General features: G+C 36.5%; 1 protein-coding gene and 1 non-coding gene across 2 annotated transcripts in view; both read right to left on the bottom strand.

Moving 5' to 3' along the window:
- The window catches only part of IPO7 (importin 7), a 31,441-nt gene extending 6,252 nt beyond the window's left edge, over nucleotides 1–25,189 (bottom strand). The window contains exons 1-19 of the mRNA XM_054390581.1: nucleotides 25,106–25,189; nucleotides 17,282–17,363; nucleotides 15,534–15,687; nucleotides 15,042–15,200; nucleotides 12,160–12,316; nucleotides 11,457–11,546; nucleotides 10,950–11,044; nucleotides 10,767–10,851; nucleotides 8,735–8,869; nucleotides 8,141–8,240; nucleotides 6,985–7,061; nucleotides 6,525–6,641; nucleotides 5,698–5,787; nucleotides 5,004–5,169; nucleotides 4,320–4,480; nucleotides 3,344–3,472; nucleotides 1,738–1,804; nucleotides 1,537–1,662; nucleotides 1,142–1,239 (exon numbers count right to left, since the gene is read on the bottom strand). Of these exons, the coding sequence (XP_054246556.1) occupies nucleotides 1,142–1,239; nucleotides 1,537–1,662; nucleotides 1,738–1,804; nucleotides 3,344–3,472; nucleotides 4,320–4,480; nucleotides 5,004–5,169; nucleotides 5,698–5,787; nucleotides 6,525–6,641; nucleotides 6,985–7,061; nucleotides 8,141–8,240; nucleotides 8,735–8,869; nucleotides 10,767–10,851; nucleotides 10,950–11,044; nucleotides 11,457–11,546; nucleotides 12,160–12,316; nucleotides 15,042–15,200; nucleotides 15,534–15,687; nucleotides 17,282–17,363; nucleotides 25,106–25,189 (2,172 nt within the window). The remainder of the gene's footprint in view (nucleotides 1–1,141; nucleotides 1,240–1,536; nucleotides 1,663–1,737; nucleotides 1,805–3,343; nucleotides 3,473–4,319; nucleotides 4,481–5,003; nucleotides 5,170–5,697; nucleotides 5,788–6,524; nucleotides 6,642–6,984; nucleotides 7,062–8,140; nucleotides 8,241–8,734; nucleotides 8,870–10,766; nucleotides 10,852–10,949; nucleotides 11,045–11,456; nucleotides 11,547–12,159; nucleotides 12,317–15,041; nucleotides 15,201–15,533; nucleotides 15,688–17,281; nucleotides 17,364–25,105) is intronic.
- Nucleotides 5,319–5,500, bottom strand: LOC128974255 (small nucleolar RNA SNORA23). Its single transcript, XR_008489304.1, has one exon. It is a non-coding gene; the product is annotated as a small nucleolar RNA SNORA23 (small nucleolar RNA).
- Nucleotides 25,190–25,490: the final 301 nt, after the last annotated feature.

Here is a 25,490-nt window from a genome sequence, read left to right on the forward strand (position 1 = left end):
GTATTTTCTATATGCTGCTTGTTTTGAAAAGCGAATACAAATTTAAAAAGCTAGTATAAACATCATCAGTAAAGCAGCCAAATCTACAGCAATGGCTCAGTATCCCAACAACATACAGAAATGCTGCAGCATGTGGATAAAACTAAACTGCATGCACAAATATTCAGTCACTCCATGGGCACAGAGCTTGCAAAAGTAACTGCCATTTTGAAAAGGTTTCTTTCCATACAAAGCAAAAATTCTTATGCATTGATGTACTAAATATTGTAGAAATTGTATTTATAAATTTGGGATATCCAGTGGAAGACGACACAATACCTAAAACTTCTCTGTTAAAGATTTACTGTGCTCCATTGAGTATCCAGAAGCAGAAAGCTAAAATCCTCTCTGATGACTTATTAGTCATTGTAAAATATTAACACTGTCTTATAAATAAGTAACAATTTCCTCAGTTAGGGCTAACAGTCTATCAAGTTTTGTCTGTGTATTGACTGGATAAAGAAAACCCAGTGGATAGGTGCCTCTAATATACAGGAGCTGAGAAGCTAAGTTAAATACAAAAACAATGCCAAAAAGCAACTGGACTGCATCAGAACAACTGCGTTCTGCTCCAGCTTTCATCACTGACTTGGTACAAACTTGGTAAAATAATTTTCTATTCCTATCTCTCTACTTTCCATCTCTACTGCACTTGTTTTAGCTCAGAGATTTAAGACCTTTAGCATACCTATGACATGTTGTCTCCTAGCCATAGTGAGCATACAGTTCTTAAATAGAAGAAACCAGATGGAAACCTTCTGCAACACAGATACAAGTGCTTCGTATTCCTATATGCACAGTGTAATGCACAAAAAACGTGCACAAAAACCTGGCTTGTTTAATCCGCTTTTGTTGTGTATGATTTGTTTTTTTCCCTTTTAGCAAAAGCATGTATCTGAAATTTGATGCAACCTCTTGAAATCTTTCTGCAGTTACTTAATAATCTGTGGAATCACACAGCATATTAAATGACACAATGCTTTAAAAGTAGACATCAGAATTCATCCATTTCAGAGTCTGCTATTGTGGAAAAAAGTACCCAGTTTAGCAGTCTAGTACTTCAGAGATCACAGCTTTTGTTATCACAAATGAATCCACTTACCTTCTTGCACATACTGTAGATCATTTCAAGGTATTTTGTGTCTGACAGAAGTGTATCTGTATCAACAGTGACATAATTATGCAAGAGAGGCATCATGTCTGTAATAAAAGATGAATAATTGATTAGATAGTTGGCATGTTCTATTAAACGAGCTGTTAAAATCAGGTTGAAATCTATGTATTACATTTCCTGTTAAGGTAAACATGCCTCCACAGTCATAGATGCCTTAGCAAAGTCTGGTTGCAGCAACAGCAGAGTAAAATACTTCAAGTACGCTTCAATACTACACTCAGGTAAGTAACCTCCCTAACATTTCAATCAAGATGCAATTCATTGTACAGCTGAAATCACATATATGAAAGCATCTGAGTTTCTGATTTATTTGTATTACTTACCAGTAAAATAATCAAAACCATCCTGCTGAAATACTTCAAAAACAAGAGGAAGAAGCTGCCACATTTGTGCAGAAACTTGTTGACAGGTCAGACTGTGAGCCAAGGAAAAGATCTCCTCATAGAACTCTGAAACAAAGAGAATCTAGGTAAATTTAAAGCCAATCCCATACATCTAAAATAAGCCAATAAAAGCACTAATACCTAATACATGCTGCTGCAAAACTGTTCCAATCACTTGCAAACAGATCCCTTCCAGCTGCTGAGTAATCTGGGAAAGAAAAAATAATTAATGACTCTTTTCAATACTTTGGAGTTGAAAATAAACACATTTTAAAATAAGATTACTCAAAGCAGTTTCTATTTATAAAATATAGTCTTCTAAAAACAGTTCAAAATTTCTCATGTTTTATAGCAATAAATGTGCAAGAGCAGCACCCAGTTAAGGACTGGTAATATGGCTTTTAAGACAAGGTGGTTTTGGAATATTCTTTGATTATTAAAAGAATCTCATCATAGGGTATCCTTTAAGAGGGAAAACTTGACGGCAACCATATACAACAGTTCAGTCCCATTAAAACCACAATAAGCAAATGTATATATCCAAGGGCTAAGCAATGAAGTGGCAGGAAGTATGTGCTACTCTGGAAAAGTGACATTTCAAAAAAAAAAAAATGAAACCAAATATGAAACTACCTCCTAAACCTAGCTTAGGATGTTCATACAGTATGTGGACAATCAACCTAAAATGTTGGTCTATAGGTTCAGATGCTCCTTCCAATTAGTATCTATTCCATGAAACAGCTAACAACAGTCATTAACCAGTTTAGAAAACTTAGCCTGCACAGAGACAAATACGGGTTGAGTTTCTGGTATTAGCTATGCAGAACAGGATATGAAACTAAACAGCTAAATACCTTATCTCTTTGAACACTGGTCATCCTGTCTGAGATGTCTCTAAATATAAATGTTTCAATGTTTTACAATTGAGTTCCTCAGGATTAGCATATAGTTAAACAGAAAGAATTTGCTGACAAAAACAAGTATATGAAAAGCTTGTTGAGCAGCTTTCACAAGAAGCGAATGAGCCAAACTGGTCCTTGGTTTATTGCGTGGCAGTACTGGATTCTACCTTTGGGCATTCAGAAAACATTATGCTGCTTCCCTAGTAAAAAGTCTTCAGACCTTCAAGACTACAATATATTACTGTTTAATCACTAAAAAAAGTAGAATCTATTTCTCAAAGGCCAGTAGCTGACTTTCTCAAGAAAGGTTTGATCAGCATGTTGTACAGAATGGTCAGAAGTTGTTAGCCCATTTGGTACAACAAAAATAAATAACCAAAGTTTTCATCACACTGGAGAATTATGTTGGAAAATTGTATCATTTAGCACAGCTGTATTTATAGACATTGATTCTGGTGCAGAGAGCAAACTAAGTCAGCAGAGTCAATGTTCAAAGCTAACTGACGTTTTATCTGTTTCCTTTGAAGAGCATACCTCATCAAATCAGCTGAGTTGACAGTTCTATCAGTTAGGACAACTTGCTTCCACCTACTTCAACAAGAACCAGGATTCTTACAGAGAATATTGTGGCAAGGTTTATGCTCTATTACTGCAAGCATTGTGTTACAAACACTACCTACTCTGTTGCAACTTTGTTACACAGTTAAGTACTTCACTGTTCTCTGTTTTAAGGTATTTTTGGCTGAAAGTACAGTTTTTCAGATAACATCAGGAACACCAGAACTACAAAAGACTTGCAGTATCTTACAGAATACATATTAGCTTTAAAAGTAATTATTTCTTACTTCTTTGTGATCTTCAACTACACTCAGAAGTGTATCAATAGTATTCAGGATTCCCATTGCTGTCACTGCTTTGTCATCACTGCCCTCTTCATCTGGTCCAGTCTGGATCACCTGGTTAAATGTCATTGCCTGCATGAGATTGCAAAACAACCCATCAATACATCATTTAATGAGGACGTGTGGAGGTGTAGAACAACCGTGCAAGTCTGCTATTCTACACCATTTAAGGAGGACTTCTGCTAAAAAACTCTGAATGAATATTAAAAGCTGACTGCTCCATTCCAGTGTGTTTTCAAGACTGATATAATTTGAATGTTAAGCCATCTGAGCTGTCATCCTTTATCCATTTATGAATAAAAAGACATATATGACATTACTTTTCATGCAAAACATCGTATTTTCTACAAGTAAGATTTTCTGACACAACGTTTAATTGGTAGCTGAATTGGACTGGACCATTTTGAAGGCATTCCTGGAGATAATATGCAAACTCTGAGGCAAGGGTGTTAAAGGGAAGCACTGAACTGACCTCTGCTTTTGAAACCATTATCACAACTTGCTAGGTATCATGGCTATAAGATCTGAATTTCTCAGAAAGATGCAAATTCATTTTCACAATACACAACATTATTTTCAGATTTTATTGAAAATATGCTCTTTAATTTCCCACTTTAAAACAGGAAATCTAAGTCAACGTTGTAGAGACTACTTAAAATGTGCTACCAACATTTATTCTTAACACTGTGAAAATACGTTCAAGGGTTTCTCAAGCTTTTCTACAGTTTTCTTAGAAATTACCATTTAGTTCAAGTTATGAAGTCACTTGTGAGGAAAAAAAAAAAGGCTAAATGTAGAAGAAAAATACTTGTATCAAGGCACTTAAGCAGACTGGAGTAACAATGGATGGACAACTACCTTCATTTTAAATACCGATCTTTCACATACAAGATCTTGCTAAATCACCAGAAAGTCTTACCAAATGCTGTGTCATTTCTACTGCAATTGGGGTAACTTCTTCACTATATTCACAGATCATCTTCTGAATCACATTAGTAAGATCATCATTTTCAGTTTCTCTTATAATATGAAGTAAAGCTTGCATTACAGGTCTAATGAATGGAGTAATATATTCTTTAGCTGTAAAACAAGTGGAAATACTTGAACTGATGTTCTTACAGCACTACAGTATCAGCATAAGAAAGGCAATATATACTTTATTTAGTGCTTTGGCTTCAACATGCCAAAACTATGAGTAATATAAATCATTAAAGCAACACTAACATTTGATAAAAAAATAACAACAGTGTATATCAAGAGGATCACAACTGAAGTTGTGATTCTACAGTCTTTATGGAATACAAGATTACTTATTGATGCAGTTTTTAATTCACCAGGAATGGATACATCTGCATTTTTATCAGATTATCTGAAGTATTTGATATAGAGTTTATGTTCGCTTTGTGACTTTTAAAGCAGCTCCAGGAATACAATATAAATTTTTCCAAGCTGAAAAATCACAGGAAATTATTTTAAATTACAACTGCAAGAAGAAATTAACATCAGGAAAGAGAGAATGAGTCTCCCTGAACATTACAATAATAATGCCTATACCATTAAAGTTTATTGTAGGTCTAAGAAAGCTTTAAGAAAGGAGGGCTACCTTTCTCTTGATTACTGATCAGAACCTGAAGTGCTATTGCAGCTTCCACTTTCACAGGCATTTCCCTATCATCTATCAGACACCGTCTTGTGAGCTCTAAGGCTGTCTGGAGATTCTGGTCACTCTTAAATTTCACTTCACAAAAATAATGAAGAACCCAACAAGCCTGAAAAAAAAGACATTGAACAAGTTCAGTTAAAAAAAAATCTACCAACAGGATTATTGACTATCTGTATATCCATAACCTAAAGAATTATTACATAGGAAGTACAACTACTATTGAATAAAGATACTGTTAACTATTTAACAGATGGAAGATGTTTGAGAGTTTGGAGGCTGGCCAGTGGGAGGCTTGTCTTTCAGACATCACTAGACCAGTACTATGATCTCAAGTTCATCTTTGGCTACAGGCTTTGTGTGAGCAGTACGGTTTAAATGCAAAACGCAAACAGACCATACCACCAGACATGGATGGAAAACCATGCACACAGTTCTGCAGCCATTTTAGATCTACGCAGTAACTAGCAGTAATCACACATAAAGACTAATACTAATCTCTGAAATAAGTGTACAATTTATTACAGAAAGGGTGCAAAAATTAGTAAATTTATTAGAGGAAAAACTTGAAAGAATGTTCCTGAACTCCTTAATTGAACAGAGAGTTTATCTAACAGTAAATCTTACACTTTCTTACCCGTGCTCTCATGTAGCCCAGCTCACTGCTGAAGAGAGGGAACACATGATTCTGCAGCATATATTCCATTTGATCTTTATATATCTTCTTCTGTTAGAATATGAATAGAAACACATCAGTTTAAAACTCGATATAAAAACTTGCTACTGAACCAGTAAAAAAAATCCTCACATGTAACAGTGTGAACAGCATAACAAAATCCTCAGACTTCTAACTTCCTTATAAAAGTCCATTAACCAGCAATGAAATCATGTATTAGTAATTAAAACTTGGATTCTACAGGGACCTGCATAATTTTTAGTTAAAATAGTGACACTTTTCTTCCTGATAATTTTTTTGCTTCTAGAGACATCTTTTGTTTGGCAGTACATTACTCTGGTATGAAAAACAGAAGTGATCAAGACTACTTCAGAGAGCCATGGTTCAAATACAAGTCCATGCCTTGCATCTTTTTTGCTACCATTCTAATATTCCATGCACAGTAAAGATCTTGTGAAATCAATATCCTCTCACTGGATGGATTATTTTTCCTTCCCTCCACTAAAAATGGGAACATAATTAGGTACAGGAAATGGTGTAGCAGCTCTTACTAGAGGTAGACTACTTGTAGTTACTTAAACCAATAACCTAAACCTGAACATGACCTAATAAAATTTATGCAAGTAAGCTGACACAAACCCAAAACAATCAAGTTCAACAGCTTTAAAAACAAGCTGGCAGTGATTGAAAATCTTTTAAACTCAAAGAGATATTCTAATTTCTTTCAGAGGCTATATGTGAAAGGAGTTAAAAACAAACAAAAGAATCACCAGATTTGTTATGCTTACTTTCAGGAGAATTTCAGCCAAAGAACCAATCATATGTAAAGCACCATCTTTCTTACGAGGATCAGCATTTGGCTCTGTAAGGATTTGGTAACAAAAGCCCATTGTCTTCTGCAAGACCTAGATTAAATGTAAGGTTAGTCAAAGTACTTCAGTCAGTTTTCTCAGGTAGCCTTCTCAGTGCTCCGAAATGCCTAAACATCTAATACTGTGCTTAAAGTCTGGCATTCGGATAATGTTTTATGTCTTGGTTACAAACACACAACATTCTTGACACACAGGTCCTAGGGGAATTGGCAAATACAAAACCCACAAAAGAGACCAGTGCAAGTTTTGAAATAAGTTTTAGTATACTGTGACAGAGACAGGAAAAGTTGAACTTTTGTCAGTAGTTTCTGCAGCAAATGGAGACTATAAACTAAATCTAGCCCATATATTTAAGCAAAACCCTTGAATAGCTTACCTCTTTCCTTTTACTACATGATGTAAACAGTAATGTCTGAGCAGCAGTTGTTGGAGAAATGAAGTCTTCAAATACATCTATTAAGTGAATATATAACAGCTATAAATTTTGGTCTTTCACTACAGTTCATCATACTAGTAAAAGCTAATCATTTAATATGAAACAGAAAAGCAACATTTTCCTTTTTGTTCAGCTGATTAATCATGCTTTCTTGACACATATTCCAAGACCAAACAACAGTAACACATGGTTTGAGATATCCAATACATATGTTTCAGTTTCTTCATGATCACTGGCTCTACATGTCTAATTGGAAATTGTATGTCTTTCTTATTTGTAAGAGAAATCTCTTCTAAAAGTAGAAGCAGACACAGTGGAACATTTTTGACACATTATTTGCTGTACAAACAAGCACATGTAACTGAGTTAAAAATGCTCAGTTTCTCAAGTCTCTCTAGAAGAGCATTATCAGAGCCTGTGTAACATCTGTACTGCTTACAGGTTTGCCTCTGACCTAAGGAATAAGCAAATCCCAAATACATTAAGATTCCTTGTTCTAGTCACATAAAATTCCTAGTGAAGGGAAGAATTTATTCAGGAAGTCTGAAGTAACTTTATTCCCCACACTGGAAGGACTTCATATAGCAAACACCATCATCAAAGTAGCAAGCAAAAGAAGGTGAAATTAGGCAAATCTGGAATGCTGCCTTACTTCATAATGTTTCATTTACTGTTACAGTAAATCTGTTCTGAACTGTGCCTCGTGACATTTCTCAAGATCATAAAAACTCCAAGGCCTGAAATATGAGCTGTTGCAAAGCATAAAGTTTTAATAACATCAAACACATGTAACTATTTAAGCAAGACTTTAACTGTTTGAGTTAAAAACTTTGTAACTTTGTCAAAATTAGCTTGCGAGTGCAGAAACACATGCATCACTGTTCACTGTCAGATACTACCTGGCTTTTCCACCAGAATATCCAAAAGATAATGTAACTTCATGTAATTAGTTATATGGATAATACAAACTGGTTTTCTTTTGGTTTTTTCTTCATGATTTTTTTAAGGTTAATTCCATCTCCATTTTCACAAAAAAATACAAAAATCCTGTCTTTGTGTGAAGTCCTATTTTCATGAGTGGATTTCAAATTCTCACCGAACTTCATGCGAATATATTCATAGGGATCTTCTTGCCAAAGCTCTTCATCAGCATCTGTATAGCACATCAATGGAAAAATAACATCTTGGATAATTCCCTGCAATTAATAACAACAACAAAAAAAAAAGTTTAAAACATGCTAATGCTGCTAAATCAATCTCTGTGTTTTGCCCTGCGTTTCACAGTCTTTGTGCACCTGGTCACTTCTCATATAAAACGGTAACGTTCTAAAAACTACTTAAATGTAGTGAAGAGATCCTTTAACTTAAGGCAGAGTTACAACATAGCAAATTAAATTTGCTTTAGATAATAGTATATGGAGATGATTCAATGCCATAAACTCAGTAGTTAACACTACCTCAAAATTTGTCCTTTTGATGTGTTACACAGTAACTTTTAATACAGTAAAGCACAAAGGACCGACAGCTCATTTTTCAAGGTAACCTTCATCAAACACACTTAAACTCTTTCCACCAAGTTTTAACCGAGGTCCTCAAAACTCGGAACTCTGGCAAGGCTAGAAAGATTGTACAAGAGACTGACTAATGTACTTCTGAGTCATCCAAGTATTAAAATCCAAAAATGGTTTACTTGAATATGAGGTTTCAGATTCTTCCAGGTGACTGCATGTGACACTCCTTGATTGATGTAATTCAGTGTTTGCTGCAGAACTCTAGGAGCCATGTACTGCTTTTCCTTGTATTGATACAACACCTTCAACAAGACCTAGAAAAATCAGATGTCATCAACAGCTCATAAAGAGCACAGAACATTTTACCCTTCTTCACAATCCTACCTTAAGAAACCCCCTAAAAATCCAACAAAACCATCCTGTTCACTCATTAGACTAAAACAGGTACTGACTAATCCTACTACATGTCAGTTAATTTTTAAGGCAATCTGCAGATCATTTCAGGTATTGTACATCTTATAAAAATACAATCCCTAAATAAGACAAAACATACATACTAATTCATCACCAACATAGTCCAGGGGACCTTTCCCTCTAGGGTTTATTAGTTCATCTTGCCACTGCCACTCTCTGAGAACATAAATTCATGCACAACCACTGCATATCTAACACTCACTACCTATATTTCTAAACAAGTCACACTACTGTACAGAAAGAAACTGTAACCATTTGAATCTCTTGAATTTTAGCAATTTTCTTTAAAGATTTGAGTTCTTAGTATTTCCTAGATGAAGTAACAGTAAGGATCAAATTCTATTCAAAGAAAAGCAATGGAAAAGAAGTATTTTGTTCATCTCTAAATTTATCTTTTCAAAAACTTCTTTTATCAGAACGTTATTTTATCCTAGAAGTGCAAAGCAACCAGTAAGGTCTTAAAGAACATGTAATAATTATGTGTATGATGTCATCTACATGTGAGAGATGAACACATTCTTGAGGAAGGTGATGCTGACTCCACTTGTCTGAGTGGAATGTTGGGACATATTTCCTAGCACTCAGTGTGACAGATGTTCTCTTCCTTTTCAGAATGTTTTAAGACTTACAAAGCTCCGTGTAAGTAGGAGATATTTTCCCTACTTTTCTTCTTAAAGTCCTGTATTTCATTATAGTTTCATCAGGACTGAAAATAAAGAAACTGAAACTGAACTAAGAACTGTTCTTCTCCTGATTAAAATAAAGGATTTGAAGAAAACATTCCGTTCCCTGCGATTTTCATAAATCGTGTATTTACATTTTCAACCTGATGACTTTTATATATTATGAGCTTATACAACAAAATTTTACGAAACGACCTCAGATATTTTTAGAAATAAACTTGTTTTAAAAGAACAGAAGTCAATAGTACAGTCAGGAGTTGTGAATTAGATCCAAAAAGTTCCCCATATCCATGAGAACTTTCTTGCTAGTCCAAAAAGTTCAAATTACTGACTTGGAAAACACATGCACTGTAAGAGAGGCAGATGACAATTCCTGCCCCACCATTCCATTCTGTTTCTTCAGGAAAACTTGTAGGTTGCTGCCATGTGGCAGGACCATCTGAATCAAAGTTATTTCAATAAAGGTAAATTAAGGATAGTTTGGTGTAACACTTATACAGAAGGTTAGAAACTGCTGTAGTCCAGAAGATGCTCTGTGTGTAACAGACCCCATAGAAGATGCAATCCCCAGACAGGGAGATGAGTGGAACATGACCAGACTTAACTGCTTGAGCAGGCTTTTGCAGAAGTCTGCAGAGCTTAGCATTTAATGGCTGTGAGTCAAAGAAAAACTGTATGACCAGATTTAAAAAGGCAGGTAAAAAGGTCAACTGCACCACATCAATATTATACCTATCTGTTCCAGAAAAATTGATAGCATTTATCTAAAGCTCATCCATCTGAGGGCTTGTTACATGAGACCACTGACTCTTGACAGATGATCAATCCTGCACAGGCTACTTTCAGTGGACTGTCCTACATGGCAAATTAATAGGCTTTTTTTTAATCATTCTTTTCTTTTAACCCATAGACACCAGTGCTTTCCATACCAATATGCTTAAAAAGCACCCCACAACTGTGAGGAAAAGCAAGAAGCCTTTTCAGGAAATACTAAAATAGGAAATCACCATGAACTCTAATCTTATCCCAATACCCACCCCCCACCATTTCTTACTTGCTGAACGCCAACAGCAAATGCCTTCAGGAACACTTCAGCAAACTCATTGTACTCCTTGGAAACATTACCAGGGCTTCCATATCTAGAATTAGAAGCAAGTATGCAAATTCAAAAGTGCAACAGTATTAATAATTTGAATATTTGCTGGGATTTTTCAAATAATAATGAAAGAGACAATACCTTTCAAAAAGTCTAGCTAAGATATGCAAAGCCCACTTCTTGCATTTCCACCAAGGCAACTCAGGTCTATCATCTTCATCAACTTGAAGAGTTTCCTTCATGAAAAAAAAAAATTTACCAACTATTCTCAAAGAGATCAAATTATACATACGTGGAACAAATATACAGCATATTTTGCTATTAACTTGCCATTTTCACTTCTAGCTTTGTAGAAGTGTAAGGTACAGCACATCTAAAAACAAAACCCATGCCATGCCTCATAAATGGCAAACAAATTCTTGAAATAAGTCAAACTAAATTCTGCTATAACTTGAAAACAGAACCCCTGTAAAAGCTACGTATTTTCAACATTTGTCTAGTCTGTGTAAACACCCCAATATCTTCAAAATTTATTTTCTTGGTAATCTACTGGAAAAAAAAAGCAGAAGTAAGAAACTATAAACTTTTTAATTTTCTAGTGAGTTAAATATATGTAAGCTTCAAGATAAATAGCCAAAAGCCACTTACAGCTGGTACATCTCTATCAACAACAGTCTTCAGTATTTCTATCCATTCGGTCAGGTTTTGTTGATTTATCAACTCCAAAGGTAATGTGTACTTATTAAAGAAACCCAAAAAGGCAAAATAAATTCATGATTATAAAGCAGTGTGAAAATAACTTTGCTTTCAGCTTGAATTTTATCTTTTTCAAATCTTTTGTCAATGCTTCCCTAACTTGAAAGGCCAGCACATTACTCAGAAAACCAGTCTAAGGAATTTTAACACAACCTAAACTACATATCCTCAGTATCTTCAAAAGGTGCTAGAGGTCTTCACTCCATTCTACTTAAGTATTTTCTCTGCATTATGTAAGTGTACGTGACACTGATTTCTGAAGCAATTAAGTAACTGCATATTAACAGTTTTATTCCAAACTGCTGCATTTACACTGGTAATTCTATGTAAGCTGCCCTCTCAATCTACAAGTACTCTACCTAAAGGATGGCATGCGTAAGTTCTATCTGATGCCAACCAGGAACAGTAACATACAAAAGTAAAAGTACAGCACAATCAAGTATGCCAAAAATCTGTGATTCATATCACAGTTTAGTAGTATGGGGAATGATTCAGATGTAATCTAATATTGTTAATATTTCTGTCATCTACTATTTTAAGGAAAAGGATAATGCTCTAAATTACCGATCAGACATATACAAAGTTTATTTTGTACCTGGACAAGGGCATAAAATATTTTGAAGATCTGTTTCTGGATGAGGACAGACTGATCAGATGGATCATTCAGGAGCTGAATGAAACTATCCTTCAGAACTGGTAGAAAATGTTGCATTGCAGCTATCAAAGGACTCCGCTCCTCTGGTTTCTTGTACCTTTAAATAAGAGCAAATTAGATTTTTAGCTTTTTGAAGTAGCTTTTGAATTTTAAAAGTCCACCTTTCCCCAATGTAGACACAAGTAGGTTATGCTACAGTTAATAACAACACATGATTTACAAAACCCTACCCATTTTGCGTTATAGAATTTGAAATTAAGCTACAGCCAGACACCACAGTGAAAAGGCAAGTTAGAAAACCGCTGAGCATCCATTACTCCACTATATATCCACATCATTTTTCTGCTGGTAATGCATTCCTGCCATCTTACTCACTCTGAATACTACATCATGTTCAGCCACACCATTACTATAGTGAAAAGCAATCCGAGCACTACAAAAACTGCAAGCAAAAAGGTACACATTTATTGCCAAGAACAGCAAATGCTGGAGCTAGTCAGTAGAATCCCAGAAAGACATTTATCAGGCTCCGCAATTTATCAAAGTATTGCCAAAAACTAGATTACTTCACTGACATTAAAGAAAAACTGTAGCATCTCTCACAGTTTACCACTGATAATCTCTCACATGTTACTGTTTCATTTGCCCAAATCTAACAATTTGATAGAGAACGTAGGCTTCAAGGCTAGGTGTCAGGCTCTGAACAGGCTTTGATTGCAATCCCCCTTGAAATACTCCCTCAGACCTTCCCATGCTGGTAACAGTCCACCAGTTTGCCTATGCTGAAAACACAACTCCATTCCCTTTCTCAAATCATCTCAAAATTCCCGAAAGAAATTGAATCTTTCCTCCAACTCTCAGAAAGAAGTCTTATTGACTCGGGTTATCACAGCAGACCAGAATCTTGTCCATATCAGTGATGGCAAGAAGAACAAAGTAAAATAGAGTTTTAAGATTATATAGCATTATTTTTCTGATTAAGCAGTACAATACTCTTTGACTCGTGGCAGATATTTGGGTTGGGAAATTTTTTTTTGGTAGACTTTTCACTAATACTGCACGTCAGTTCTCAGCCTCTGAAACAATGCCAATTTGCAGCTATACAAGATAAAGTCTACTTAACCTGATGGCAGGTGGCAGGTTCTGTAGAATTACAACAGAACACTAAGGTTTAAAATGGTATTCAGTAGCAGTTTCCACGTACTATCTGAGATAGATAGATAGATAGATTAAATATTGCTCTGGAAAACCCGTTTTTCCAGGTTAAAATACAATTGGGAGTAAAAAAAAAAAAACAAACCAACAACAAAACAACAAAAAATGGCTGTGAAAAGAGTAACTACTTGGTCCTGCTGGTCAAGATCCAAGCAGATAAAAAAGTTGAAAAGTCCCAAAGTATTTACCTTCCACATAAAGAAAAAATAATTCAGTAGTATCCAAGCAGTTAAAAACTTGATCAACGTCATAATACTATGCAGATTTTTAAAAACAACCCTGATACACATAATTTAACAATTTTTACAGAGATCTGCTTACACTCATATTGTTACACAAACAAATGTGCATATTCCTACATGATTTGTGAAAATGACCTTGCTGACCCAGAAAGCTAAACAAGTGTGAGCAGCTGCTGGCCTCAGATGAAGTGTTTGATCAACAAAGACTGTGAACACACCTTACCTTAGTTAATCACACAATGACTGTGCTCATATCAAAATTCTTCCCTAAATGAGGATTGCTATAATCATAACACAGTACCAGTGAACACTTCAATCTTTTTGTATCTCACAGATCTCTGCTGTATATTTGGTCAAAGACATTTAAATTTAAAAAAAAAAAAAAACAAACAAAACCAAAACAACAACAACCAAAAAAAAAAAAAAATCAAGTGAGAAGACTAGTCATTTTCAGCCAGAAAGAAATTCTAACGTGGGATTACAAAGCTCTTTATAGCCTTCCTGTAACAAAACAAAAAAAAAAAAAAAAGAAGAGAAAGAAACTGATACTCACTTGTTTTTACACTAATTTATGTAAAATTAATGGAATTAGATATGAACATTTTAATGCAACATTTTAAATCAAGTACTTGAAACAAAAATGTTAGGCATGAGAGTGTTCTGAAAGAGTAAGCTGTGGCTTGCATTACTTCTACAATTCCCTGACTATAGGATAGCACTTTCCCTTGATCCAGCTAAATGAGCTTCCTACATGCCAGCAGCAACAGCTATGCTCCACAGAACCTCTCAAAACACAACCTGAGCTTTAAAGCTCTGAGTATAATACCAGATACAGAGCAAAGAATATTCACCTGTATCTCAGCCCAATGCATACAGGAGAACGGTAGGCTTTGATAAAGATTTCCTATGATGGATTAGATGAGGCTATCAAAACGGTCATACCAAAGTCAGTCAACTAATTCTGAGCTTCTTGTCACTCAAGATTTCACACTCTGAAACCTTTATATACTTACTGTCACTGTGACCTAGAGGACCAATCATTTAACAAGTCTAAATCAGGTTTAAACAAACAAGCACTTTCTGCAAGCCATGATTTTGAACAGACTTTCTTACTGCTATCAATCCATATAAAAAGTTAACAAATAAAGGCTTTGTAACTTTTTTCTGATCTCAAACCTTGAGTAAAGGGAAGATAGGAGCCAACATCTGCGTTGCAAGCATTCAAGAATATTTTTCAAATCACATTTCTTTCACCCTTGCAGAATCTTACACGTGATTCTACATTGTTACAATATACATATAGAACACAAAAAACACACACAAATATATAAATTCTCCTGGTTTATGTGGTAGAAAAAGACTTACTCATAGTTTTTCACAAGTTGATAAAGACAAAGAAGTATTCCAAGCCAACAAGCACTGTTGTCAGACTGAAGATAAAATCCAATTTTCTCCACAACTGCAGTCCAGCGACTAGGATAGTCATGCTTGATAATATGGTGAATGCAAGTAGTAAGCTGTACTCTAGAAATCAAATGCACAATGATTAAATACATTACTACTACTTTAGTTACATTCTTGTGGTACTGCAAGAGCCAGTATCGCCCAAACTTAGACATACTTCAAGTTTTGTTCTAAAAGTTTAGGTCCTGTAATTTCTGCTTAACATTCTGTATTTGAGGAACTTTGAAACATGCTGCACATACTGAAAACTGGTTTTCCATCTACATTTTATGCTTAGGATCTACACTATAAGATAATGATGCATGCAGGTGACCATAGTTGTGCCATAAAAAAAGAAAGAAACCTAACAGTGAGAATCCACAAACAACTCATGAACAGGTTAAACCTGCATACCTAATCAGCTCAGGAGAGTGAATAATGGCTTCTACAATGTTTTCACGAATACAGTGTCTATCTTCTTCTGGGATGGAGTAAGGTGGAATCTCTCCTGGGGCAGTTTCACGATCTGGCCAATACTGGGTTATCATATTTTTCAAGTAGATAACTCCTGTGAGACAAAGTGAAAAATAAGCTGATAGCTATTCAAAGTACAAACCAAATCTATTTTAGAGCAGAACTGACTGAAATTACTAATTCATTGACCATTTCTGAATAGAAGAATCAAAATACATAAACCGTTCAAATAGTTAATCTAATAATTTACTAGCTTGTTCTTTTTTTCTGTTTGTTGTGATACCTAATTTTACTTCCGTAAAGATTTTGTTTTCCTATAAAAATACTAACCATACTGGTTTTATCTGTGCTACGGATAAATAGTTGTAGAACATTTTTAGCAACACATTCCTTAATAACCCGTTGTAGTTATCTTCTTGGTATTTTCATCAAGACAAAGTTAATCAATACTAATGACTACCTGAATCATTCTTTGTAAGCAAAAAGAAAAAAAAAGTCTAATTAACTTTGTGATACAGGAGTGAATGCTCAACAGAAACAGCTCTTTTAGGCTGATGGCATTTAACATTTGACAACCCGAACCAAACTGGTTTTGTGGTACAATACAGATTCCAGCACTTGAAAAGAAAAGAGATTACAAAGTCCAATAAGAAGTCTCAAATGATGAACTAATAACAAAGTTACTGTTAATTTAATTCTATGTACAGATTTGTAAAGCAACTTCTCTTCCCAAATTTCATATGCACCTTCTGAAAGAGTCTGCAAAGGTAAGAAACACTCAGCAGATACATGCTACAAGACTGAAGCGATGCAGACTTCAATCTGTCCTCAGTGAAATTTATCATACCCTTAACTGCTTTGCAAAACATGCAGTGTTTGTAAGCTATGCATTGTATAAGCTGTCTCCATTCTCTACAGACTGCTTAGGTTTTTAATTGTCTTACACTGAGGGTGAATTTTCAGAGGTTGTTATCAAACCTCTCTGTTTTTTGCATATTATACATGCTAGGCAGTGATTTTTTTTTGAGTCATCATCTGAATGGTACCCCTATGAAATAAGATAAAAATGCAAGTTAGGCATACACTACAAATTAAAATAGTCTACTACACGGAAGATACAAAGAAGTGATCAAGAGCACACTTTCTGAACTGTCAGAAAAAACCCAAACAGAACAAACAAACAAAAAAACCCCAAACAAAACACAACACGGAGGTATCATATTAGAAACCTCTATCAAGTTATCATTAGAAGCTTTAAGGTGATTATCTGGACTTGTTATTATTTGATATCCAATTTTATTGATTGCTCATGATAATCAGCAACGTTCTAGAAGTCAACTTGCTTTCTCTCACTCAAATTTTTTTTTTAAATTAGCATAATAATACAAGCTTAAATCACCTCCTTGAATCACGTGTGCTAGCATCATAAACCATTCTGTTCCCCAAAGACCATAATTCACTAGAGAGAAAGGGGAGCAAGCACTCAAGAGCCTCCCATCTTTTCTTTCTGGTCTTCTCTATTCAGTGAATGGTGGCAAAACCAGCTCACGACAACTGTAATTTGAGTGACTCCCAGTCACCCAGTATTTGAAATTAAAATAATTGCAATTCTTTTAACCCGTATCTGCATACATACTCGTGTGTATGCACCATTAAAACAGATACAATGAAAAGATTTGAAAACTTGCCTGCCTGTCTCACTGGTAAATCCAGTTGCTCAGACATAGTGATCTGAAGCAGAGTTGAAACAAAGTTCACTGACTTATGAGCCTGGAGAGAAAGGAGAAAAAAAAAAAAACAACAAAACAATAAATAAATCACAAATCAATATTGTTTAATCATAGTTTGTCAAGTTTTAGAATACTGTTAGGTTTTACAGTATCTTTATAATGATGTAATGCCATCAATAGAATACCAGCAATTCAGACAGTTTCACAGTAGTCAGCTAATTATTGAGAGCATTCCAAAGTTTCATGCTCACTGTATTCTGAAGAGGCTTGGGGGAGGAAAAACCCTACTGTTTAGGGTAATGGAGTTGAAAAAAAAAAGAAAAAATTATGCCTTTTACCATCACCAAACATGCTCTTCATTCAGAACAAATACTTACTTGAAAGAAGAATATCTAAATAGGCAGAAAAACCCAAGCACAGCAAGTTTACAACAACTTTTAATGAAGTATGAATTAATCATATAATAATCTAAGAAACAGATGAAAACCATGTTCTAAAACTAAGCCCAGCCCTAAGTAAGCCTGTCCTTTCTGAAAAACCAGCTTCAAGTGACAATTTATCCACTACTGCAGAAACTGTTAGCATAACCATACAATAGAAAATCAACAGTAGGGAGACCTAAATCCAGAGTAACAACTTCACAAAGATTTGCAAGAGTTCTCTTAGAATGAGTATATACTCATTCTGTGCACTTAAAACCTACAAGCAACAGAAAAACCACAGAAGCAACACTGTATCTGGTCTAACTGAAATGTTTATTATCTTTTACTGCAGCTCCAGGTCCATTAATTTCCTTATTTTCTTAACATTAATAGACATACTTCTCCTGAAACACAGACCAAATGACATTATGCCCTGAATCAGAAGAGTATTCAATTATATGCCTAACATTATGTCAGCAGAAGTACTCCTGTACTTAAATGTGTTATTATCAACTTGCTGAAGAAAGCTTTCAGTTTCAATAACCTTTATCCCATCTATGAATAAGGTCATATTACAGGCTGCATAAAACGAAATGGACTTAAAGGTCCAAAAGAACACAAACTGATGTCATTCCACAATGACTATGATAAGTATAAGCTACCTTTTCAATAGTAAAGATTTACAATATATTACAGGTTTGGAAATTGAAAAGCATTTAATCCTGTAATTTTAAAAATTAAGGATTAGTTTCCCTTTTTTATGATAAATGACAAATATTCTTTTAAAAACTATTAATTTCAAATTAGAAAAAAAATGGAAATTGCATAAGAAGTACCAGAGAACTAATGGGAGTACCACAACATGCTGAACACAAAGTGTCTCAAACGCAAAACCAAAAATACACAGCAGTGAATAAAACTTCCACACTGAAATTTAATAAAATACCAAAGAATAATAATTTCTGTACTGTTAAAAAAAAAAGCACTACAGCAAGAGGAAAAAAGCTACAGAAGCTCCCTGAAACGTCAATTATATTAGTATAAAAGATTAATATATTTTCACTGGATTCTTTGAACTATAACAAGTTTAAAAGGATAGGACCAAAACTTCTATACCATTATAGATGGTTTTCTTGTGTTTCTTTTCAACCTTACAAGTATCATCCCTATTAATGTCTCAAGTGTCAAGACACCAACCAACCACAATGATGAGCTACTTTACCACCCTTAGTGCTCAAACCAGAGATTCAGCCTGGAAGTAATTTATGTTCTTAATAAGGTAGCAAAAGGAAAATACCTTGTGCTTTACAAACAAAGCCTCCTCTTAATCCATTATGGTTCATAACCAAATTCACACAGAGCCGCACTAATGCTTCTATGAACTCTATGAAGAATATAAAGGGTCTACAAACTCTTTACAATAACCTCTTCCTTCCCATCCCACTTAAAGGAAAGACATTCCAATGAAACTGAAATGCAGGGAGGAGCAAGGGCAGCTACAGGAATGCACATGTGAACTGAATGGACAAATGAACCCTACAATAACCTGCCACTTGCTCTCTTTTTTGCTTTACTATGCAAAGAACATCCAATGCTTTACTGGCATTCAGAAAAAAACTGAGCATAAACCAAGGCCCCATATAGGTCCTGATTTTGAATCTATGGCATAAAAAATACTGAACATGCATCCATTTCAGCTATTATAGTCTTTAGTAATTTTGCTCTGCAAAGCTGGCTGCCTCTCAGGACATCATGCTCCTCTTGACCCATAGCATTGCTAAAAAGAACCAAAACAAAACTAACCAAAACAAAACCCCCACACTTGTTTTAGATACATATTCTACACAAATACTAGCTTTTGGGTTTAGTGCATGCAATGAGCCAGAACACTTTGCTACACAACAGGAGAGCTGCACATGCAGGGTCATTAAAGGTCTATCAGGGAACTATCCAAATGTAGAGCATTCTGATGGCCCACCCACACACACTCCAATCTCCAGAAGAATTGGATGCACGAAAGTCACTGGCAGGTAGTGTCATTCTACACAGAAGTCCTATAGCTCCAGCATGAGAATTAAATCCAGGATTTCACAATGGTTACTATCACATACTCTGAACTGCGTGGGGAATAGAAAGTTCTGATTTTCATGTTCTAGCATCAGTGAAACTTTGTCTTTTTCTCTTACTCGTTGTTCACACATACTCTTTTCAAAGGTATTAGAGAACTACAATGATAACTAGAGGGAAAAAAAAGGTTTTGTCACAAAGTCTGTACATGTAACGTAACATTTTAAAAAAAACAAAACCAAAACTTATCTCAAGTCCTTCCCCCTTATAAATCCTCCAACATGCCGTGTCACTGGTATGACTTTGTTGTCTTAGAGCCAAAGAATTCAGGGACTTTTCCCAAGAGAAATCTTTGCTATGCAGCCTCACTAGCTAAGGAATGTAATCTATCAGACCACAAACGTTGCACCACTGTCTGTTAATATCAATCACTGTTCCAGAACATACAATCTTTTCGTGTATTTCATTGCAGTTTTTCCCATCAGAGTTAGTCAGCCATGTGTTAAAACACACACTTTTGAGAAAAGCATCATGATAGCAACACAATCTGAAATGCAAACAAAGTTTGCAGTTAACATTAAAGAGACCACTTCACAGCATATCAGCTACCACGGTTAATTATGATGCACAAAAGCACTCTTTTCCCCCAGTAATGACACTCAGTGAAGTCAGTTACATTTATCTTTAATCATAGAATTATTCATATCTCTCACACAATGCCTGCATGTCACTAAATGATAAAATGAGGATGCTTCATCTCAGGTAAAAAGGCCTCCATGCATTCTTCTTAGGCATTAAGACTATAACATACCATGATGGACATACTACGATAGATACATCCTTTACTGTTACCAAAAAAGCAAAATATAAGGGTAATACTGTATGTTGCTGAACTAGAATCCTAGGTTATTTGTGTAGTTATTCAAAGTAGCACACATTTAAAAAAAAAAAAAAAAAAGAGCTAACTAATTCAACACATCTCATCCCAATTTTGATAGAAATCTACATGCCATTTTTGATCTAGACCACAACAGGACTAGGTAAACACAACTATTACACTGAGATGAAACTGTTTTTATATAGAAAGGTAAGGTCAAGAACTGTAAGGCCACGCTGAATCAGCAAACTGCCCTGTAACACTCTTTCAATTCTTTTTTAAGAACTCAGCAGGTGTGGAAGTCATTCTGACCTCAGGTTTTTGCAAGCAGTTCTGCCACCTCTTATGCAGCTACAATGTATATGTAAATTCAGTTTAAGGTCTACAAAAAAACACATACACATTCATCAGATCTTATAAGTATCACTAATTTTATCAGAATATTGACTTCAAGTTCAGAAGCCTATTTGCTCTTCTGTTCAGAGTAAAAAGGAACCTGTGCTTAGCAAAGGCTAGCTAAGCACACCCTGTAACTATGTTCCAAGTCATGAAAAAATGGCAAGTTGCCCTGTCTGCTACGATTTTACCTTGTAGTGAGTTCCCATGCATCAAGAATGTAACTTCTTCCTAATCAAGACAAAGGTCCCTTGGTTCCTTACTGCCCCCAGTAAGGATTTCTCCTGTTGGACCAGTCTTGATAAAAAGCTTATAGATCCTTTCCCAAAGCATCTCTCATCTACCACATACCAAAATGTATAGATGGAAGATAAGGAAAGTGAAAATAATCAAATACTTTTAGGTACAATGTTATGCTAACATCTGTGAAACAGAACTTGTGATCTGATATCAGAGCCCGGAAACTCATGCTCTGTTGTTTTTCTTACACCACAATATATGCCTTTGCCAATATATATATGAAGACCATGTTAGAAAAAGTTACAGAAAATTAAAGATGGGGGTATATAAAAACATCTACTCCGAAATATTCACAACACAGCATCTCAGCATTTGGAGATTCTTGGATGAAAGGCACTGCTAATAAGCAGCTTCCTCTTTCCCCCTTTGACAACCTTTTACTCCAAAACTCCCAGTAGTTACGAGTCCAGTCATTTAATTTCATCATTCCATTATTCTGGCATTTATGTGTATTAAGCAGGCAATGAAAGACATTGAACTAAGCCCCACTGCATTATTAAACCGATAGTCAGCCATGGGGACAAGCCAACAAGCTAAAGCATTTCCCCTTTCCCTGTCACTTACATTAGAACATGAAAAAGTTTAAGCATGAACTCTGAGAGGTACTTTGTCAATACAACAACAGGAAAATATTTTCCTAAGCAAACTCTGTTAAGCTTAGACTTATTTATGAGTAATTGGGGATTTATGTCTTTGCAACATTATCAGACACAACAATTGGGTTCTTAGTCTAAAAAGATGTCAACAGCTCATATGCACTGGGGTTAATCTTAGATACTCACAAGACACATGTAATAGTCAAGTTATAAATTCCCTGAAATCACAAAGAAGAAATCTTCAAGGAAAGTATTATCTAGCAACTGCAACTTTATAAATATGCCGATATTAAAAACTCTCTGCATTATTTTCGGAGTGCCACTCCACAGCTGCATAGTTAAAAATATCTATTTTCATCACCGTTTCTGGGAAACACTTCATACAGGCAGTACAAAGACTGTTTCAAAAGGCAACAGTGTTTTCTTGCTGCTTTCCAGTAGCTTACTTGAAGAATACAGTTCTAAGCCCTTGTAAAACATAGCTTCCCTTTGTAAGACAATGACAGAGATGGGCAAACACCTCAGGATACATTATCAGCTGGAAACTGCATGAGAAACTCTTGGAATCAAGAGCTAGTGGTATCATTCCCCATAACTTATTTTCAGAGTGAGTAAAGTAAAACCAAAGAGATGGAAATATCAGCCTTCTTCTTTTTTCTCTTTAGCATATCTCAACTCCAGAAGATCTCATTTTATGTGATAAAATTCAGTGAAATAAATCATATAAAGGAAAAATAACAAAGCCTGAACAAATCAAGAATCATATACCCAAGTTCACTTCTCCAGTCAGTGGAAAGTTTGCTGATTGATAGGGTACAATGTAGACAGATCTAGATACTTAACTCTTCCGTTAATTAGGAATATCAATTACTGACTGAAGTACATTCTTTTACAATAAAGTAAAATGACCATTCTACTGAAAATCAGTATCATCACCTCAACAGAGGCACTTCAGATAAATCAGAGGTAAATTAAAAGGTCAAGCAAGGACAACTATTAAATTATAAAAACACTTGTGTGCCTGGCCACATGCAAGAACAGCTGTATCATTTCATCTTTACAGAAAAAGAGGGTCCAATCTTGAAATAAAATACTAACTGGTAACACAACTGCCCTAACAGTTGACAAATTTTAAAAAGCATCCTGCAGGCTAATGCATAACTGACTTCAATAAACCTATGCAAAACCAAGACCACGCATGTGACTAAAACTACATATACATACAAGTGCTTGCAGACTTAAGCTTTAACAAATATTTTTACCACATAAGATCTGTGAAAGATCACTGAGGCTACATATCCAATAATAAAGAGTTCTTATGCACTGGCTCAATAATGTCTGGGGTTTATAAAGGGGCACAGATATTAGGTTTTATACCAATGTAATGCTTGTGTAGTACATTTTAGCCTACAATGTTGATCCAAAAGCATGAACAAAAGACAGTTGCTGGTGAGCATGATCCTTCCTTCAACAAAGTTAGCCATTTGCTGAAGACCCCAACTGACAGAGAATGCAATCTCCTACACAATCAACAACTCAAGACCTGCAGAAAACAGCTAAAATAGATTTCAAATAAGTTACTATTTATAGATATTGACATGCATAGACCACAAAAAATGTATTTTGGGGCCATATATATAATTTCACATCTAGTACTGTCTTTATAGGCAATTACAGTATTATATTTTTTTTGTTTAAATAAGAAACACTAAAATACTTGTTACCAAAGCATATACAACCCTCAATTAAGCACTAGCTTTACAGTTACCCATTACAAATATAACTAATATTTATTCACCATTCACTTCTTAAATGACAGGTCAGCATTCAGTTTAGTTACACCTTTTTTATAATATGAGGAGCTATACCTCCAGTTTTTGAAAATTTCTCTAGTGCCAACAGAACATTTGGCTCACCTTTATCTTAGCTCTGCTGAACATCTGTTGCATTAAATTTATTTCATCAGGCCTATCCTCCGCTTAAGAGCAACAAAGAAAAACGTTTATGGAAAAGGCTAACTAAAGGCATAAGGCCTGCCATACAGGCTTGTCCTTCACCTGCTCCATCAAGCTCTCACCTTCTATCCAAGCCAAATACTAGAATACCCTTTTTTTCAAAATGTCTAAATCTCTCGTGGTTGTGTCTCACCAACAAAAAAAAGTTTTCACCTTCCGGGTGGAGTTAAGTGGAACAAAAATACAACCTTCTTCCAAAATTGAAACCTGTGGGACTAGGACCAGCTGGTTTTGTCATATCCCAATACGACACATAAATGTAGACTAAGTACATGAAATAACTGGGTCGGGAACCCTGTTTGCCCCCATCGTTTGGGCACGTGTCAATATTACACCTAGAAAGCACACCTACCTGGACAGTGCTGCAGAACCCAGAGTCCAAAGAATTTCTACATACATCAAATAACGCCAGACTATCAAACATTTTTCAGAACTCGGCCCAGGCCAGTCTTACTCTAAAAGACTGCACTACTTATAAAGTGATGGGGGTCTTGCTGATTCATTTACCGTTGACAAATTACTGCCTCCCACATTCCAAGATTGCCCTTAGATAGTCCCGGGCAGGACTGGTTCTAACCTTTAAGCCACTGGGGGCCTGCGCCACCGACGATTTTCAACATCTCTCTATATATTACCCTTTCCCCGGCTGAGCAGTAAGACAATGGAGATAATTTGCTACCGACAGGGAAGGCACTGAGGGCCTCCTCCCCAACATGACCGCTTTCTAAAGCTAACTCCCCCGTGCCACCTCGAACAGCCCCGCCCGGTACAGCATGGCCTGGCCCCGCTGCCATGTGCCGGGGACAATGCGAGTCGAGCGGCCGGGCCCGGCCTGCAGCCGCCGTGACATCAGGCAGGGCCTGGCGGCGGGAAGGGGCCGAGGACGCGGGGAGACGGGGCTGAGGAAGCGGGAGGAGTTACCCCCGCCCCAGCCCCGATCTCTCACGCCCCATTTCCTTGCGCCCTTACCCTTTTCCCGCCGCCCCCAGCCCCCTTTCCTCTTACACAGGCCTGCCTCGACCCCACCGCCCGCGCCGCCACCGCACTACCCCACACCTCGCTTCCCAATATCGCGGCGGCCGCGGCCAAGGCCCCGTCGGCACCCTCACCTCGTTAAGCTGTCTCTCAGCGGCTTCTCGCAACGCCGGATCCATGGTACCCCGCAGGGCCTCGATGATCGTGTTGGGGTCCATGGTGGCGGCGGTGGGGGAAAGAGGAGACGGAGGGCAGAGGCCGGGGCCGGGGCCGCACCGCGCCGTGCGCACATGGACCCGCCGCCTCACAGCGGCCGCCGGCGCGAAAGGAAGGGAGAGCGCCAAAGGCCCGGATAGAGCTGCCCGTCGCCGCCACCAGGGAGCAGCGCCCCTTCCGCCGCCGCGCCTCGCCCCACCCCGCGCCGCACGGTGACACGGGACCTGTAGTCTAGCGGCCGCCACATTCCCCGCCGAGGCCGAGTTCGGGGAAAGGGTGTGCCGAGGGACTTGTAGTCTAGAG

Source organism: Indicator indicator, chromosome 21, assembly GCF_027791375.1.
Source record: "Indicator indicator isolate 239-I01 chromosome 21, UM_Iind_1.1, whole genome shotgun sequence".
In the NCBI taxonomy this organism is placed as follows: Eukaryota; Metazoa; Chordata; class Aves; order Piciformes; family Indicatoridae; genus Indicator; species Indicator indicator.